At 39.7% G+C, this 18442-nt stretch overlaps 1 protein-coding gene across 1 annotated transcript in view; it reads left to right on the forward strand.

Moving 5' to 3' along the window:
• Positions 1–3470: 3470 nt before the first annotated feature.
• Positions 3471–18442, forward strand: part of LOC114553887 (guanine nucleotide-binding protein G(i) subunit alpha-2) — a 60991-nt gene continuing 46019 nt past the window's right edge. Inside the window, exon 1 of the mRNA XM_028575324.1 lies at positions 3471–4371. Within this exon, the coding sequence (XP_028431125.1) occupies positions 4254–4371 (118 nt within the window). The 5' untranslated portion in view covers positions 3471–4253. The remainder of the gene's footprint in view (positions 4372–18442) is intronic.

Raw genomic sequence — 18442 nt, forward strand, 5'->3', positions numbered from 1 at the left:
GCTTCAGCTTAGCATAAAGGTTGAAAAATGTAGAACTGTTTCTGTATTGTGTGCAGCCTTTAGCTCCTCCTCCACAAACTTGTTCTGCTGCCGGTTATTTTAAGGTTTGGAGGTGTTAACATTCTCACCTCTGACAGAGCAGGGTGCAAAACCACAGTATGTGTTATAGTGTTGTGAGCACAATTATCTTAACATTCCTACAGAATATGATCTAGATGTGTATTTTATATTATTAATCACTACTTGATGAAAACCTCAGAAGAAGCAGTATGGACCGATGACATGATCCTCAGCGAGGCGATCAATATCAGAGAGGAGGCTTTCAGGGTAGGAATGTTTTTAAATGGTCCTTGGCTTGTCATATCACTACATTAAACAATGCCTAGTGCGCAGAACTTCTCTGTGTATTGCTATGTAAATTAAAGTGATAAATGATACTGAAGACCTCATCAGTTGGATTGTACAGATCGAAAGTGATAAATGAAATGAAAAGAAGTTACCGCTCAGTGTTCTTAATGATTGAGCAGGGATGATTTTTACCTGGATGATGTGTTGTTTCTGAACATTTACTGGAAGTAATCAGAGATAACCAAAAAAAACAACAACTACAGGGTCACTTCATGAAGTGGTTAGTAACAGTTTGGTGTCTGTAAATATTTGTCCAGCACAAGCTTGATCCCTTACAGAAATAGCAGGCATGGGATTACTGCCTCTTTAACAATATTGAAAAGTTGGTGGGTTAGCAATAGCACTTTCCGTTGATAAGCACAACTTATTGTATCCATTCATAAGTTGACAGAAAATCCACATATTGGATAGATCTGAATTAAGGGCATATCCCTTTGTATAACTAAATCTTTGGTGAAGTAATCAATCTAATGTAGAATACGGGCAAATGTATCAATGGTATAATATGGATGTCTTCTCAAACATTACTTGAAAAAAAAATGTATGGTTAGCTTTCCCGTGAGCCCCTGTGATCATTCCTGTCCTGTTCTGTTCTGTAGATAAAACAACTATTAGTTGGATGTCCTGTTGGAGGTTTTAAAGTGTCTGTGTTGTTTAAAAAAGAAAACATGGCTCCATTGTATTTTAACTAGGGATAGACCGATTATCAGCCCTGGTCGATTATCGGGCCGTTTTTTAGCCGTTTGCAGATTATCTGTATCTGCGTTTTATTTGCCTGATAACCGATAAAGTTCATTCAAAAGTGCGCTACTTTGGCTCTGCTACAGTGTCTGTCCCTCCACTTCGGTTTCACTCTGACTATCTTTCACTGTGTGAAAAGTTTTGTGTTGGATTTCCTCACATTCCAAAATCTTTATTTTGACTTAAAGATTTTCATTTTCACTGTAAATGCATATCGGTCCCACATATCGGTTATCGGTTTCACTAACTACAAATAATCGGTATCGGCCTTCAAAACCGGTATCGGTCAATCCCTAATTTGAACTATAGTACCTACTGTATACATTAGTGTTGTTAAACCTGGACCTAACTCTGATCAGAAGTATAATTCAAGTGTTTGACTCCTGCCATTGATCGATGAACTGTTGTTTTAAACTTCATGTTTAATGTTTATTCCGTTGAATCTGATTCAGTGATGAAATTCAAAACCTGTTAATGATTGATTGTTTTTTTCTTCTTGTATTTGTCTTATATTGTCAGTGGTATATCATCAGTGGTATAGTTTGGGTCATTGGGACAGTAACCTACTAACTTGGAGTTGTTAGTGAGCTGGTGGCCAACATTTTAATACACTTTTAATGATAAACTCTGTTACACCAGACTATAATGAGTGCTGTGTGGGTAATTGAGTATTGTCCAGTCAATTTGTTGCACAACAAACCTCTTTTAATTCCTTGTTTTTCATTGTATCTAGATGTTTGGTTGTCTGTATGTATCTGTATGCAGAGGGAATCGTGTGAATCAGCCACTGGGGCATAACGTAGTGTTTGACCAATGCAAGAGTTATATTTATCCCCAACTTTCTGTTACTAGTTTGACCTTATTTTGGCTGTATGTATAATGAAGCCATTTGGTGAATCAAATGAGTTTCATAAACAGTTTTCAATGGTGCACCCACACAAAACACTTCACAACACGCAAAAGATAGAAATCTACACGAGGCTGATACAAGATGATCTCTGAGGACCTATATTTAGATCTCAGTGTTGTTAGTCTCCCTCTTAGTGATTTATTGAAATGTGTATGATTGAATAGTAACCTATTGAATATTGACATTGGCCAGCATTTATAAATAATGTATATAAATGTATACCCTTTATATTCTTTATGCATATCTAGTTTGTACTATTGTAAATAGCAATTCAAGTTTTAGTCCAATTAAAAATATAAATGTTATCATTTTCAAAATGCTTTTAAACCTTTTTGTCCTTCAATTCATGTTGATTTTCATGTATCTATATATTTTAATATGTCACTGGCAGTTATTGTACTGTAAACAATGTTGCAATAAAGATAATGAGGTAACAAAACTTGGATCTCTCATTATCTGTCAGATATGCTGTAAGGAAACAGGAGAGAGAATGTCGACTGACTTTTAAGACTCTTTGTGTTTTATACAAATCTGCAATTCCAAAATTCAGCCGATTGCCAACATTATCTTTCCAAAGTGAAACACTTGAAAAGATTAGCATTTCATTAAAATGCTAAAATTCTGTGGCCTTGAATCTATAATGCATCCTTCAGTCTGCCGTTATATATTGTGTAGATTATGTGAGTGAATAATATATTTTTATATATTTATATATTATATTTGTTTTCAGCGATAAAAAGACACTTATTATATGTAGTTTTATTTTTGTATATATTTTAATCGTATAATATTTCACAAATGCATATCATTCTCTTTCACCCTAATCAAATAACCAGCATTGTCTCTCTTTGGCAAAAAATGCATATCATTTATATATGAATAAGACTTGTAGTAGCCTACAAGAGTGTAAAAAATGAAGTTGTTGATTTGTCATTGAGGGTCAGGAGCCAGTCCACAAGGTGACGCTGTAGAGCTGTGGTCGGCATTGGCTGTCGCGTTATGACCATCATGCAATGTAACAATGTTAGATTAATCAAAGTGTTAATTATCTAGATTATTTTGAGCTAAATGTCTCCATCTCTCACCCAGCAACAACATTGAAATTGTGCTTGCATTGCATCAATAATAAAAATCCAATTAAATATCTATATTAGTATAACATTTTGAGAGGGACCAGAGGGAGATAAAAAAAATAAACTAAAAAAAAACATGAATATCTCTTCTCGTCATTGATTCATTAATTTTAATTATTTTCATATATACAGTCATTGGGAATCACATAAGCCCCTGTTTTTGCTCATTGTGTTTTTTTTTTTTTATGTCTATGCTTACAGCATAGCATATAAACTCCAAGGCTAAAACAGCGCTTGAAGGAAACCCTCTTTGACTACATTTCCCATGAAGCACTAGGAGTGGGCGTTTCTATTTTCTGATGAAGGCTGGCCCTGCTGCTGCTGAGTTGAGGTGACGGCGGCGCTGTCTGTCTCGCTGTTTGTCAGGCGGAGGTGAACTTCACGGCGGCTACGGGTGTGGCTTCAAACGTAATAAATCTCAACGCGGGGAAAGAATGCTTAACGGCAATAGGGATTAAAACAGACGAAAAACGTATAAAGCAGCAAAGATACATATCCTCTGAAAAGGGGTAAGCGTGTGTCCGGTAGCCTCACTGGCAGCAGGAATCCGTGTGCTCGGTTTTCAACAGCTGGAATACTTTTTTTTTTTTTTTTGAACTTCGTGGCCCGCTTTCGTGTGTTTTAACCTGCTCTGATGGTCTGTTGTAGGAACTAGAGATTTAGCTAAAAGTCAACCGTCCACAAAAAGTTCCTCAGGCTTTGTTTTCGGCCGCCGGCCAACTTCTCCACTCTTAACAAGAAAGCATCAATGCTGGCCAACTGACTGAACAACCAACGAGTGTTTGGGAATTTAACACGTTAGAAATCCAAGTTTACATCGCAGGAGGAAATCTATGATTTTCGTTCCCTCTCGCGGATGAACGGACTCCGTCACGTTTGTCGCCACCCATCAAAAAGGGAAGTCGCCTTACTCAACTTCAACCCTTGTTTTTAAATAAGGGTTTTCGGACTCAAATATTAAATATATATATATATATATATATATATATATATATTTATTTTTTTTCTCCTGGTGATATTTTCCCCACCAAGCAGCAGCCCTGAAGCGTGCACTAGGAACCATGGGGTGTACAGTTAGTCAGGAAGATAAAGCCGCGGCCGAGAGGTCTAAAATGATTGATAAAAACCTGAGAGAAGATGGAGAGAAGGCTGCGAGAGAAGTGAAACTGCTGCTGCTGGGTGAGTAGTCTGTCACAACACTGAGACTGGCTTGCAAAAGTGCCACATTAACAGTTTTCTTATTACAGACCATGTATGCGACAGCATGATAGCTACACTTGACCATTTGTAGAAATGTGACACAGCATCAGACAAAGTAGGATGATATAGTAAGTAGGATTTAGCTAATGCTATTAACACATTTTATCCCTTTTTAAAAAAAATGTCCATTCTTCATCCTCCATTCTTATCCTTCACGCTATCGAAGTGTAAGCTAAAGAGCTGAAGAGACAGACGTGGCAGCAGTAACGTTAATGCCACCATGAATGCAGTTTGTGTGAGTGTAGTCCTGTGAACTTGACCTGCCACTGCCCAAGTTCAGATGTTTTAAAAAAAAGTAACATGTCCTGTTGGGCACTTTGTCTTTATTCTATAGGCTCTGCTTTGAGCTATGTTGAGAATGTTTGGAGGGTTTTGAGTTGAAACAGCAGTCTGGCGCACATGTCCAAGTCCAGCAAAGAATGTTTTTTAAATGCTAAACCCTGGATGCACTAGCGGCGCCAGGATATTGATTGTAGGTGGGCCTCCAGAAAACCCTAACTGTTAGCCTACTTGCCTTGCTGGTGTGAGGGGGGGTGGCTACGAGAGGACTTGATGGGGAGAGGGCGGCCGAGCAGGATGGTAACCATAGACAGTATATAATGGACCGATAGACCCCGTTGCTCTGGACGGAGACCAGTGAAGGCTATTAGAAGCACTTTTCCGGTGATGGCCAGCTTTACTGCGCAGCCTCCAACTGAGAGAATGTGACGTGAGCAACGTGTCTGAAAGTTGTAAGTCTTCTGGTAGCTGTGCCAAGAGAAATTTCAATCATTCCCAATCTTACAGATACGGAGACTGTAGGTGTATGTAAGGAGATAACATGGGCACAGGCTAATTATTGATCACTAACATGCTAGTTAACATTAGTAATTAAACCTAAACATCTCATGTAAGTCGAAACTGCCTGCGAGCTTCTCCTGTACTATACGGTAATTCCTCTACTATGCGACAGTAAGTCACTTGGTTATGACACAATAGTTAGCCTATTTTTACAAAAACGTCTGCTATGGAGCCATAACGTGAGGTACAAGGTAATGGAGCCTTTTATACATTGTCGTGTTTCTTTGGAACTAAACAACGGACAAATAGAGTCTTTAAACGCTTCAGATGTAAAGTTATTCGCAGTCAAGTGACGTAAAAAAAAAATGGCGGTCAGCAGAATGCTAACAGGAGGTGATGGCCAGTTAGCAACAAAATGGCGCCATGATGGCTCGAGTTCTGAAGCGAAGCTTACCCCCTTGATGGTAACTCGTCACTTGTAACCGCGTTACTTAAAATGTCCTCCTCCTGATCCTCGGAGCGTTTATTTCTGAATTAAAATGAAAACGAGCTGCTTTGCGTTTCATATTAGCTAATAGCTACCGTCTGTGTCTTTTTTATTTTTTATTTTTTTTTTGAGCTTGCTTGAAAAGCTTGTGCGCAATGTCATTCATTTCATTGGATCACTTGCTGGTGATGATGCAGCCTTTGGGCGGGGCTTAAGAGGCCACACGTGGGGTAGAAGCCGCTGATTGGCTGAGAAGCTTTCACTCAAAGCTTCCCTCGGGCTGCTTATTGGATGAACTGCTAGAATGAAAATCTCTCACTACTCACTATAGCCCTGGGTCAAAATGGGTGGGCCCGGACCTAAAATGGTTGGGCCGAGGCCCACCCGGGGCCAATGGTAGCGCCGCGGGTGCCTGGATGTCGAGTGAGAGGTCAGACCATAGTGTCTGATTTCATTTGACAAGTCAGTCAAAATAGGCAGTCTTATATTTTAAGTGGTTTTCCCTCCCACCAGGACTGAACTCAGGGCTCAGACATTGCGGGGTCTGGTTGATAATGAGTGGGCTGCTGTTTGGACAGAAGGTGAACCGCCCTGACTGTTCCCTGCATTGGCTAGAGCTCACACAAACACATAAAACAAGTGATGGAAAATACTCCTTGGTAGCAAAGAGAGTATGTCACTTCGGCAGGCTTTTAAATGTCTCCCTGGTTCCTTTTGACTTTTCTGCTTTGCAACTGCTACAAACAGCACCTGGGCACATTGCTATTGTCTACAAAGTCATTTTTTAATATTGAAGCCATACTGACATCCTTTTGGTTTTACTTCCCACATGCTTATCCATTTTTTTTTATTCAATAATTAAGTTAAAATCAGTAAAATTCCTGCATCAATGGTGCGTTTCATCCCATGGCCATTGATTCATACTCCACAAGTTACTCCAGTAATTTCCTCAAGGGAATTAATGCATTTTTGAGTGACTTATTTTCTTAGAATAGACTGTGATTTTATTGAAAACACCTCGCCAAACACATGCTCATGTTTAAACTGATATTGATCCTGAGAAAACTGAGGCAACTTAAATTATACTAGAAATATTATTATTTTTATTCCGCACCATTCTTAAACATACTCTCTCTCCTTTTCTTTAGCTTGTATACATCTGAAGGAGTTTGGTTATTTAGTTAACCCATGCATTTTGGTGTGTGTGTGTGTGTGTGTGTGTGTGTGTGTGTGTGTGTGTGTGTGTGTGTGTGTGTGTGTGTGTGTGTGTGTGTGTGTGTGTGTGTGTGTGTGTGTGTGTGTGTGTGTGTGTGTGTGTGTGTGTGTGTGTGTGTGTGTGTGTGTTGTGTGTGTGATGACAGGAAAAGACTCAGGTCATGCAAGTGAGACTTTTCTCTTTAATCTCTTTAATAAAAAAATAACTAAAAAGAAAACGGTATGCAAAGGCTGCATCTGGATATAAACCTGCAATTTCTTGTGTAGGGTTTCTGGTCTCTAAAAGTGAAATTCCAGTTATCTGAATGGTAAATACATTAATAATACCTTCAAGATTGAATTGAATTCATTTGGAAAGTTGATTTCGTGCTCCGTTGCGGTGTCTAGCCTCCATGTTTTTCTTTTCGTACAATCCTGCTAGTAGAAGCTAGTGTTTCAGTTCAATGGCAATATTCTTTCTTGGAAGATGTAACCCATTAGATGCTTGCTTTGTTGCAGTTTTCTAGTTGTAGCTGAAATCATCTGTTGAGTGGCTGTATGTGTGACATCCTTTCAGAGGTGCAATATCACGCCTCCAGGTATGCTTTTCAGCACTCCCTTCTGCTGCCATGGTATCTGTTGGAACAGCTGAGAATAGTCTCCCGTCTTCTTAAGCCCGAGACACACCAAGCCGATAATCGGCCGTCGGACAGTCTGGCGAGGTCAGTGACTTGAGTCTGTTCGGTGTGTTCCGTGCCGTCGTCCGTCGGAGGGGCCGTCGGCCTTCATTTTGGCCGATTTGACATGTATAATAGGCGGGGCGGGGATGATTGGTAGATTGCTCACCCGGAAACGGGGAGCGGAATGAGCGTGACTAGAGTCTCTCAAAATCTGACGAAAATCTTTTAAACTGATCTTTGTCGATCTGAAATGAAGACCGATTCAGCAACGATCTCTTTTTGATTCGACTCTGCATCACTGCCTTCCTTCAACAAGCAGAGAAAGTCTAACCCCAAAAATCTTAATCGAAATGTTCACACTTTAAATTTTACCTGGTGTTAACAAACAAATGTAATTAGGAATTTCTAATGCCACACCACAAAGAAGGCTGTGTTGGATTGTTTAGGCTTGTTAGTTGTCCCCAGAGAAAGCCATTAGTTAATGTAGCGGAGAGGACTTCATACTGTTGAGGCTTAAGCTTTCATTAACAGGAAGCACTCATTCACAGGCTTCTCTGCTGATTCTGGTCTTTGATTGACATTTAATCTCTTCCCGTCGACAACATAAATGTCTCTCTGCTCACTTCAGTTGATTTTCTCTATTCTTTGGCTTACTAACCTTGTTTTTTTTTTTTCTTCAGCTCAGCACAAATGAAGAGTTTGTTTTGGCAGCTTAAACTGTGAGAACAGCAGCCTAGTAGTAGGAAATATCTCTGCGTGATTCAGCACAGATACACACACACACACACACACACACACACACACACACACACACACACACACACACACACACACACACACACACACACAGACACAGACTTCTCTTTTAATTGTAAACACATTGGCTCTGAGGCTTGATAGACAATGCTGTTCTCTAAATACACTGGCATGCCGCATGCATGAAAGCCACATTTACCTCTGACATGATTAGGCTATGTCTATTGAACTAAAAATGTCTTTGATGTGTGTGCACATTACATTGAAGAAGCGTGTAGCACATGTGTGTAGTGGAATACTCCCTCCCCCCCCAGCTCTCAGTTTGACAGGGTGGAGGTGATAAATGAAGGAAAAGAACGACAGTTTTATCGGGCTGCGGTGAAAAAATTAATGTTCATGTTCTTAGAAAAGAAACAACTTGGTCTATTTTAAGTCTTAAAACAACTAATATGGCAGCACTTGTTATTCATTTCCAATGAGGATAGTGGACATGCTGTTTTTTTAATGACTTGACATACAAGGCATGCACTGCAGTACACATTACAGACTCAGTTTCTGACTTGGTACTTGCTTCAGCAGTCGTGTTTTCGATGAAACTTCCTCAAGTGCACAAAAAAGGTTTTACGCTTGATTGAGTTTTTCTGTGTGTGGCCTTTGTCGAAAAAGAGTTGATGTGCTAAATGGGATTTGGAAATGCCTTGCCGGATAAGTTGTGACATAGTGAACATTTAACTGACATGAGCGATCAGTGGTTTCCGCTATCTGCGTTTTCCAGATATTCCCATAACGTCTCTTCATCTCTGGACAGCATGAAACGTTGCCAATACTAACTGACATGAAGGAACATTTAAAACTCGCTCCAAATTCACCAAATTCCTGAAGACCTCTCCTTTCTTCATTTCGTAGATGAATTGGATGCGGTTAGATGGCACCAACTTCTGGTGAAACTACGCTGTAGCCTAGTTTATTCGCTCCAAACCAGTTGATGGAAACGTCCCTAATTCGCATTTCTTTTTTTTCTTTTTTGCGATATTTCAAAAGTAAAAAAAAAAAAAAAAAAAAAAAAAAATGAACTTGACAATTGAATGGAAACACAGCTAGTGTTCAATTGGCTTGGATTCCATTGAATAGCCCCTCGAGGTCACTGCAGTTAGTCTGCCACATGTACAGTAAGAATGTAAGGCTGGCATTCTGTTTAGCCGGCAGCTGGTTTTATTCGTGATCAAAGCACCCAATGGTTAACCTAAAATGAAGGCGGCAGCCACATTACATTGCTCATGCCATGGGATGGGAAATGTGCTGTTAATGTTTTCAGGCTATGAATATATTGTCTATGTGTAGAGAGGGGATGTAAAGAGAGGCTTGTGTAACTAACTAACTAACACGGTCACCTTGACTGTTTTTACATACAGACACTGGTCATTATTATGAACCAACATTCTTTTTTTTTCTTTTTTTTTTTTTTTTTAACAGACAAAAGAAAAAACACATGATATGAAACCAGTCGTTTCTCGCTTCCTCTTTTAAATCTGGTCTCTGCAGTGTGCGTGGGGAGGATGCACACTCATTAATCTGCATACTTTGCTAAAGCTTTGGTCAGGAAGTAGGGAAATGGACTCCCAGTGAACAGTGAAGCAGTTATTGGATGATGATGGCCCCAATGAAAAATCCGGGTAGATACACTTAGATAATGGATATTATGGTATTCAATGTTTTCTTGGCTGGAAAACACTGAAAACTATTTAATACCTGCTGTGAAAATTATGACGTCATGAAGTAAGTGCCATACAGAGCCCAAAAAGGAGTTTGCCCATGTAATTGTGGCTAACTTTAAGTCTTAAAGACCTGCTGATGGTATCTGGTCTGACAAATGATGTCATGCCAAACAGCAGCATGAGGTGTCTGTAATAGTAAAAACTGTCTAGCCTGTATCCTGCTTTTTTTTTTATCTCTTACTGCATTGTTTAATCTATACACCCTACTCTCACCTATTAATGTTACATGAGCTTAGCAAAATAATGCACATATTTCTAGTCTAGGCATGGGCCGGTTACTTGTTTCAAGGTATACCGCGGTGTGAAAAGTCACGGTTTTAAAACATTTTTGTCATTCCGTTCCTAAGGTATGCGCTGAACAGAGTGCACTTTAGGAATCACTCTCCTGGTCAGTGTGCAGTGTGTTTTAAAATAAAATGCATTGAGGTTTTTTTTTTTTTTTTTTTTTCAGACATTTCAAAAATAATACATTGTAAAGCTGTAATTGCAATACCGCAATACCTGGAAACCGTGATATTTTTGCTGAAGGTTACCATCCCGTCAGAATCTCATACCGGCCCATGCCTATTCTAGTCACATTTTAGCAGGAAATACCAGCGTGTCAACATCACCAAATTCATAGCCCTAAATACAACTTAAAAGTGTGGTTACATTGTGTCAAAGTAAAAGTTGTGGACGATCCTAAGTTATGTTCTATAACCACACATTTGCGTAGACAACTGCATAGCGTTCATTTCTGAGGGCGTGCAGAACCAACGGACTAAACGGACGCAGGATACGCGAGGCAGCTGTATCTCCGGTTTTACGATCTGTAATATTAGGAGTTGCAACCATTTTTGTTTAAATTCTTCTTAAATTTTAATAATATTTTATCCCAGCCATAACAATGTTTTGAAATTAGAGTCTACCCATTCCTGTCACAAATGGATTTTCCTGGAAGCTTTTCTCATCTTGCAGTTAGGGTCACATCACCTGGGCAGATAAACTTCTGGTATGAAAATAATTGTAGGTTATCCTTTCAGTAATGGTCTTTTAAAGTCTCGGACAAGTAATGAAAATCATAACACCTCCTTTTGACGGAGGCATATTAAAGAAGATGGAAATCTATTTAAAAGTGCTCTGGCACACGTATTTCATTACTTTGTGGTAATGTCTGAAATTCTACCATGGACTAATTTATTGTGGAAAAAATGCCTTGGTTACCGTATTTCAAGCCATTCTAGCGTGGTATAGAAAGCCTGCAGGAAGAAGGCTTGATTTGTGCCAGTTCTCATTAATATTCAACAAGCTAAGCTGCTTGACTTTGATTGGCTAACAGCTATCCAATGAGAGCCTGGCTATCAGCATCCTTTACCCAGCGCAACTGGGCGAGCTCGTAAATAGTAATGAGCTCAGGCGGCAACATGATGTCAGTCTGACCAGCTTTTGTAATTGGCCTGATTTCTCCGCTTATTTCTTTTCAGTGGGTAGAGCTGAGAGAGGAGGTAGCAGTTCATTTTCACATTCACGACACAACGCCAACACATGGACCTAACATATTTCAAAAAATGCATGTCAAAATGTTTTTTTTTTTATGTATGTATTAATATGCAATATTTTATTTTACTTGTTGCAATGAAAGGCCACAGCCAAACACTCCAGGGTGACATTTTAGCTCACCTAATTTTGTTTAGGTTGTAACTACTGTCGCACATCTTCATTGGCAGTTTCCTCCTGTGGGTTCCAGGAGAACAAACAGTTTCTCTTAAACGCTTTGATTAGGTAACTTTCTCAAATATTAGCGCTGCAGACACAGTATTGATCAGAGCGAGAGAGAGGGCCTCTATCGACTAGCCGAGGCACTGCTACCATTTGTGTAAGCCATCAATCTAAGCCGAGGTAAACTGGGAAACTTGAGCTATAAGCTACTGTGGTAGTACGGTTAGAGAAGCAGAGAGCTCAGGCTTCTCTCTGATCCTGTTATTATCTTTTTGCCAGTTGGTGATTAGAGGTGTTTGACTGGTCTGCAAACCTCTGGAAAGCTGCTCCTGTAAGGCCCAATTCCTTTTTTTTTTTTTTTTTTTTTTACTCTCATACCTCTCCAGGTTAAAAAAGGTGTGATCAAAAACACACTGAAGAAGTGAAACATAACAGGAGTTAAACCTTTTTAAATGAGGTTGCAGTGTTTGTCCAATAACATCCAGCAGCACATTGTAGCCCAAAGGTAAGTCTCCAGCACAGTCACCTATTTACTGTATATAGTCATGTTTGATGACAACACAAGGTGACATGTTCTGCTGCTGGTCAGCCCATGTGGTCAGTGCTGCATAGACACTGAGTTCCTCCCTCTTATTAAAGTCAGTGTCTGAGTTTTAGTGGGTGTCAGGTGTAATTACAGTTGGCTGATTATAGAGCCTTGGATTTCTCTGGAGAAACCGAGTCAGACTGACCTGTACCTCAGATTTAACAGTTTGAGTGCCTGCTCTGGCAGCAGAGCACACTTTCCCAAGAAATCTCATCTGAACATCAGCTACTTAGCATCCACATTGTTACTGATATTTACAATGAGCACTATTGCCAATTCTGTAAGATTTATCAAATGAGCCACTGCCCTATTTCTTTTGGGTGACTTGACCGTGTTTACTCACCAGTCTGCACCGCAGTGCTGCCTAATTAGCTGTATGACGCACTGGTTGGCAGATCTGTGAGTGTGTATGTGAAATGGCAGAATATCCTGCAATTACATGGAGAGCTCCTAAGATAAACCCTGCTCCTGCAGACTGTGTGTCTCAGTGTGAGTCCCCAGGGACACGGCTGCACTATCCTCTCTGCTCTGAAAATGTGATAGTTTAGAAAATCCTCCACCGCTGCCTCAAATTTTACCTCTACGCCCAGGTCATATATTTGCATTATACCTACATTATTCCTGCGGTTTGAATATTTTAGTGAGGAAAGACTGTGTGATGCCTTTTTGTTTTGTGTGTTTCCCAAGGTGTGTGTGGGTAGTACAGTAGCCTAACTGTTTTGAGTGCAACCCTCCGGATTCACCTTGGTTCTGGTCCCCGCAGGGTGTGAAAATGCTTGACACAGGAACAGATAACAAGCCTAATTGTCTGTGCATGCCTTTTGCCTCCGATAATGTGTGTAGGAGGAAGTACATATACTGCAGCATGTAGGACAGCCCTGCACAGACACAGGAACTGTTGCAAAATGCAAAGCTCGCTTAGTGAGAGACCGAAGGATACAGGCTTAAAAACAGAATGTACAAATTAGGGTCAGTTCACCCAAATTACAAAAGAAGTTCCCAGTTAATCATAGGGTATCCAGCCATGCGGATGTACGTAATGATATAATATAAGTTGACTTAAGCTGCTGAGTTTTTCAGATCTCTTCCACTGAGACTTCTAGAGCCAACCTGGTACACTGAATGTAAATGGCATTTTTTTCAGCTCAGAGTTCTAAAATATTAGTCAATTTGTTTTGCCAGAATATCATTTATATAATTTGGGTTATTTTTGGACAAATGGCACAGCTATTTCCTATTAATTATATATATATATATATATATATATATATATATATATATATATATATATATATATATATATATATATATATATATATATATATATAAATAAATAAATAAATAAAAGAAAAGTAGCGTGAATCCTATAGACTGTTGAGAAGGGTGGTTAGGAGGTGAGATCTGTAGATTACCCTGAGTAACTGGGACATTGTTTGTTGTTAGACATGCTGCTAATGAGCTTTTTGACATGTTATCTTTCAACAATTCACCTGCATTGTATTGGGTGGTTGCAGAACTGTCCTTAGTGGAGATCTCAAAACCTGGGTGAAAAAAAAATCTGAATTTATCTGTATGACTAGATACCGCTAGAGGTAAGAGATAAAATGTTTAAATATTAAATGTTTGGATTAACTGACCTGCTACTGCACATCAGTAAGTATTATGGCTTTCTTCCATATTTTGCCCGAGGGCCAGAAAAAACATTTATTTTCCAGTTTCAACCCACGCCTGATTGACATTATTGTGTAAATTCCATACAGGGCTCCATGTAGTGCTGTTTATTGTGCTGGGGCCCTGAAAAAACACAGTTCACTCCACAAATTCATGACCCCCCTCCCATAGCGTCACCAAAAATGTCAAAGTTCCTCTCTTTATTTTGCTTACATGTCCATGTGCCCTTGGGGAGTGGGGACTAAGGGGTGGGGGCTTTGCTTTGTCTGATCATGTCATTAAACACAAATACAGCTAACAATTATCCCCCCGCCACACACACACACACACACACACACACACACACACACACACACAATCCCATTTCCCTTCTTGCCATTGTAGGAAATGAGCTCACTTCACTTCCCCTCCATTCGCATCGGGTTATCCTGTCATTTTTCTACACTGGAAGATCTGGTGATCCTGGGCTCCCCCGGGGGCCAGCCTGCACTCTCGGCTTTGTGCCTTTTTATATATTGAAATCAGCTAAAGTACACTTAAACAACCAAATGTCAAATGTTAACCCACAGCAAGAAAATCGCTCTTCAAATGTTTCAATGTTAACTGTGACTATTTGGTACATTTTACCCATTACCCATTTTAACAGTCTTGGAGGAGAAGTGGGCAGCACTTGGGTGGGGGGTGAGGAGGGGAGGAAAAGAGAAGAAAGAGAGGATAATTTTAATTGGCAACAAATCCTAGTAGAAAAGCTCATGATATAATGGATGGAAGCAGAGGGTGGGCCACAGTTCGTAAAGTGGAAGATTGAGCATGTCCGTATGATCAGCAGGGAGGCTTCACTTAACTACAAATATCAGTGCTGCACTTGTTCACAGTGCAGCCAGGGTTTGATCCTCTCAGTCTCTTCATCTCTCCTGTAGTATAGCTGTTCAAATGTGTTCTAAGAGGTAGAGAAAACTTGGAAGGATGAGCAAAAATAGTGCAGAAAGAGAAACCAAGGCAGTTTCTATCTGATGAGGGTGAGCTACATCCAAGATTTTATCTGTGAAATGGTGATGTAGTGAAGCTGTCAGGAAGCAGGGGAAAGGGCAGGTGTCACTCTCGCAGAGGTACAGGAAGGAAGTGGACCTGCTTGTACTCCCTTCCCTCAGCGTACCCTTCTTCACTTCTGTAAAGTTTTGCAGTGTCAGATTTAGTTTCACCCTGGACCTCACTTGATCTGTCACACTCTGCTGGCTTTTAGCTGCTTCTGGCTTCTGTTGGTGTTAATCTGAGTGGAGAAAGTGCATCAAGTGAGGCTCCTAACCTAACTTGAGCAGCAGGGCAGGGGTCCATGTGAAGGGGATAGATGGTGGGAATAGGTTAGATGCCTAACCCTACATGAGGTTAACGGTAGGTCTACATTTATTAGTTCACTGAGATGGTACCATACTGTTGCCATGCTCATGTGGTTAGGGTTTGTGAAGAGGCGCGAGCATTTTATTCTAACACTGTTTCAGCTATGCAGTATTGGTCACATTATAGGCTTTTTCATGAATGTATTGATCAGAAGCAGTGCATTACTTACACCCCTACAACCAGTTGTAACTTGCATCACATTCATGCCCTTTTCAGACCACCTGAACTGGCAGTTGTTTGCACTGTGGAGCCTCTGATTGTATTTTTCTTATTTCTCCACTCACAGCTGAATGACCTCAGCAATATTAATGGCACCAAAAGACTCAAGTCTATGCAGTGAAATCGATTCATGCCAAAAACGTTGACTTGGGTTTGTATTTGAAATGTATTTGTTCGTGACAAATGACTTGGTAAATCAAAACAAACTCTGTGTTCACCTTCCAAAACCAATCAGAGCCTCCTTCTGTTGTACAATTATGATCCTCCAAGGGTACAAGCAATTTCACAGTTATCAAATAAGAACGACACACGTGGAGAAAAAATTGAGACCATAACCATCTCTTTTAGCTCATTTTCATCATTGGATTTCCTCATACTCCTGAAGATTAGTAGTAGTGGTAGTAGTAGTAGGTTAATAATGTTTGTTGTACTTTACACACACTAAAATAAGCAGTTATGTCTCACATCATTAGGCTTGGGACATCACTCAAAACAGATTTTTTCATGTTAAGTTCTCTCTGTCTCTCTCCTCTCTCTTTTACCATTTTGGATCATGGTTGTTAACTGTGTTGCCGATGGTATTGATGTCATTTCCTGTTTCAGCCTGTCACTTCCTCTTTCAGCTGGCTGCATGCAAAAAAGAAGTAGATGTGAGTCTTTTGTTTGGCTGGTTGAGGAAACCAACACACCCATCCTGTGTCAGTTGTCTGGTTCTGATCCTCAGACTGTAGGCACCACCATGTGTCACAGACTCTAATATACAACAATGATGCCCTTAAACCAGTCTGATTCAAAGCTTTTTAAACCTTTTTAAAAACCCTTTTTTTTTTTTTTTTTTTTGTAAAAAAAAAAAAAAAAGTGAATTACACAATCCAAGTTGCAGACTTCACAGTAAAGATAAAATCGTTAACATGAATGCTCTACACACCCCTTAATTGGCCAATAGCATGGTGTGTCTGCTCACAATGAGGAGTTTAAAAAAGTGTTAGCTGTGATACTTTGGGACTGTTATAACTCATGTTTTAGACCTAATACTCAGTCACCATGGTTATTTGTCTAAATACACCCTTCAATAAAAGAAATATTTTCGGAAGAATGTAGTAGAGCCATAAAATAGTTTTTGGTGTGTTTTGTTTTCCACCCCATTAAAAAAAAAAAAAAGAAAACTCTTAAAGCAGCAGGGTACAATGGAGAAATGTGTGTGAGACCCAATACCAAGCTCTCTAACTTAAAAATAAAATTCCTTGGTAACGCAGGTAGTGCCAGTTGGGGTGTGTGTGTGTGTGTGTGTGTGTGTGTGTGTGTGTGTGTGTGTGTGTGTGTGTGTGTGTGTGTGTGTGTGTGTGTGTGTGTGTGTGTGTGTGTGTGTGTGTGTGTGTGTGTGTGTGTGTGTGTGTGTGTGTGTGTGTGTGTGTGTGTGTGTGTGTGTGTGTGTGTGTGTGTGTGTGTGTGAGTGATAGATAGAGGGCTTTCGTGTGGTGTATAATTTGCAGCCTGACATTCCCTCGGATACAATGCACGAACTAGTATTCAACTTTAAACCAGTTTTTAAAAAAACTTTCCCATGAGGGAAATATGATTAGTAGGCGGAGAGTTTAAAATAAAAGCACATATTAAAATACACAGTAAAGGCAACAACAATGGAGCAATTTAACTACTTAATAGCATAGCCTCATAGATTATGCTGTCTCCGTGATACTTTAAATGCCTCCTGTGATGAAAAGGTTTTATTAGTTTTGCATATCAAAGCATGCTGCTGTGTCCACTCCCCACAGAGACTCTGCATGTGGAGACAGTATACAAATAGAATAGTTATTGGTGTATCATGTATTTAAAGCAGGTGATCTAAATGGTTGTTTATAACAATTCAGTAATAAACCAAAAGTAAAATAAGCGTTGACATTCTGATGTGTTGTGCCGTACTATAATAACATAACAAATTACATACAGCGTATCAAATAAGTGAAAACGAATGTCAACCCAATTTAATATTGATAAAATGGTCTGTGAACTGCGTGTGTGCGTGCGTGTGAAAAAAACAAAAACCTCACCCTAATGGTGCATTCAGGCCAAGGCGGAGGGAATATTCAAGTCGCTTTATTTGATTCAGTTTGATAGTAGGATCATATTGGAATAATTTGTGTTTACTTGCGTTACCCGCCAGTGTAGAGCTGTAGGCACCAACAACAATGTCTCTTTTCGTCGTCATTTTGGCTGAAATAACCAGTCCTTCTGCTTTGTACCGGTTGTGAAAATTCCAGATACGTTGGAAAATTAAATGGTGTTTCTGGATTAATAACATCATCGGGAGGAAAACAAGCACTGTGAATTTCACTGCCTTCTCCAGGAAGTAAACGTTACGTCTGGAGTTCTATTTGAGGTACAGATTTTGCTGTTTTTTAATTGCAATAAACCAATAAACAGTATGCCGATGTAACCTCATGATGCTGATTTGTAAAAAGTCTGAATCCATACTTTGAAAGGTCTGTCCGCAAGACGACAAGCAAGCAACTTTTAAAATGCTTGTTTTCTGATTGAAGTTTGGATCGGTCAGGGCTATGCTAACATTGTAACTGGTCCATCAACACAACAACACCTCATCATTCAGTCATTTCAGAACTTACCAGGTCTCTATAAATAATGATGTACTGTAGAGCTCTGGGTGCCCACAGACAGCTACAATGATGTGTTTCTCCATTTCTGATTCAACGTCACAAATTAGGAGAATCTTAACATTGATAGGCTT

Source organism: Perca flavescens, chromosome 4 (assembly GCF_004354835.1).
Source record: "Perca flavescens isolate YP-PL-M2 chromosome 4, PFLA_1.0, whole genome shotgun sequence".
NCBI lineage: Eukaryota > Metazoa > Chordata > Actinopteri > Perciformes > Percidae > Perca > Perca flavescens.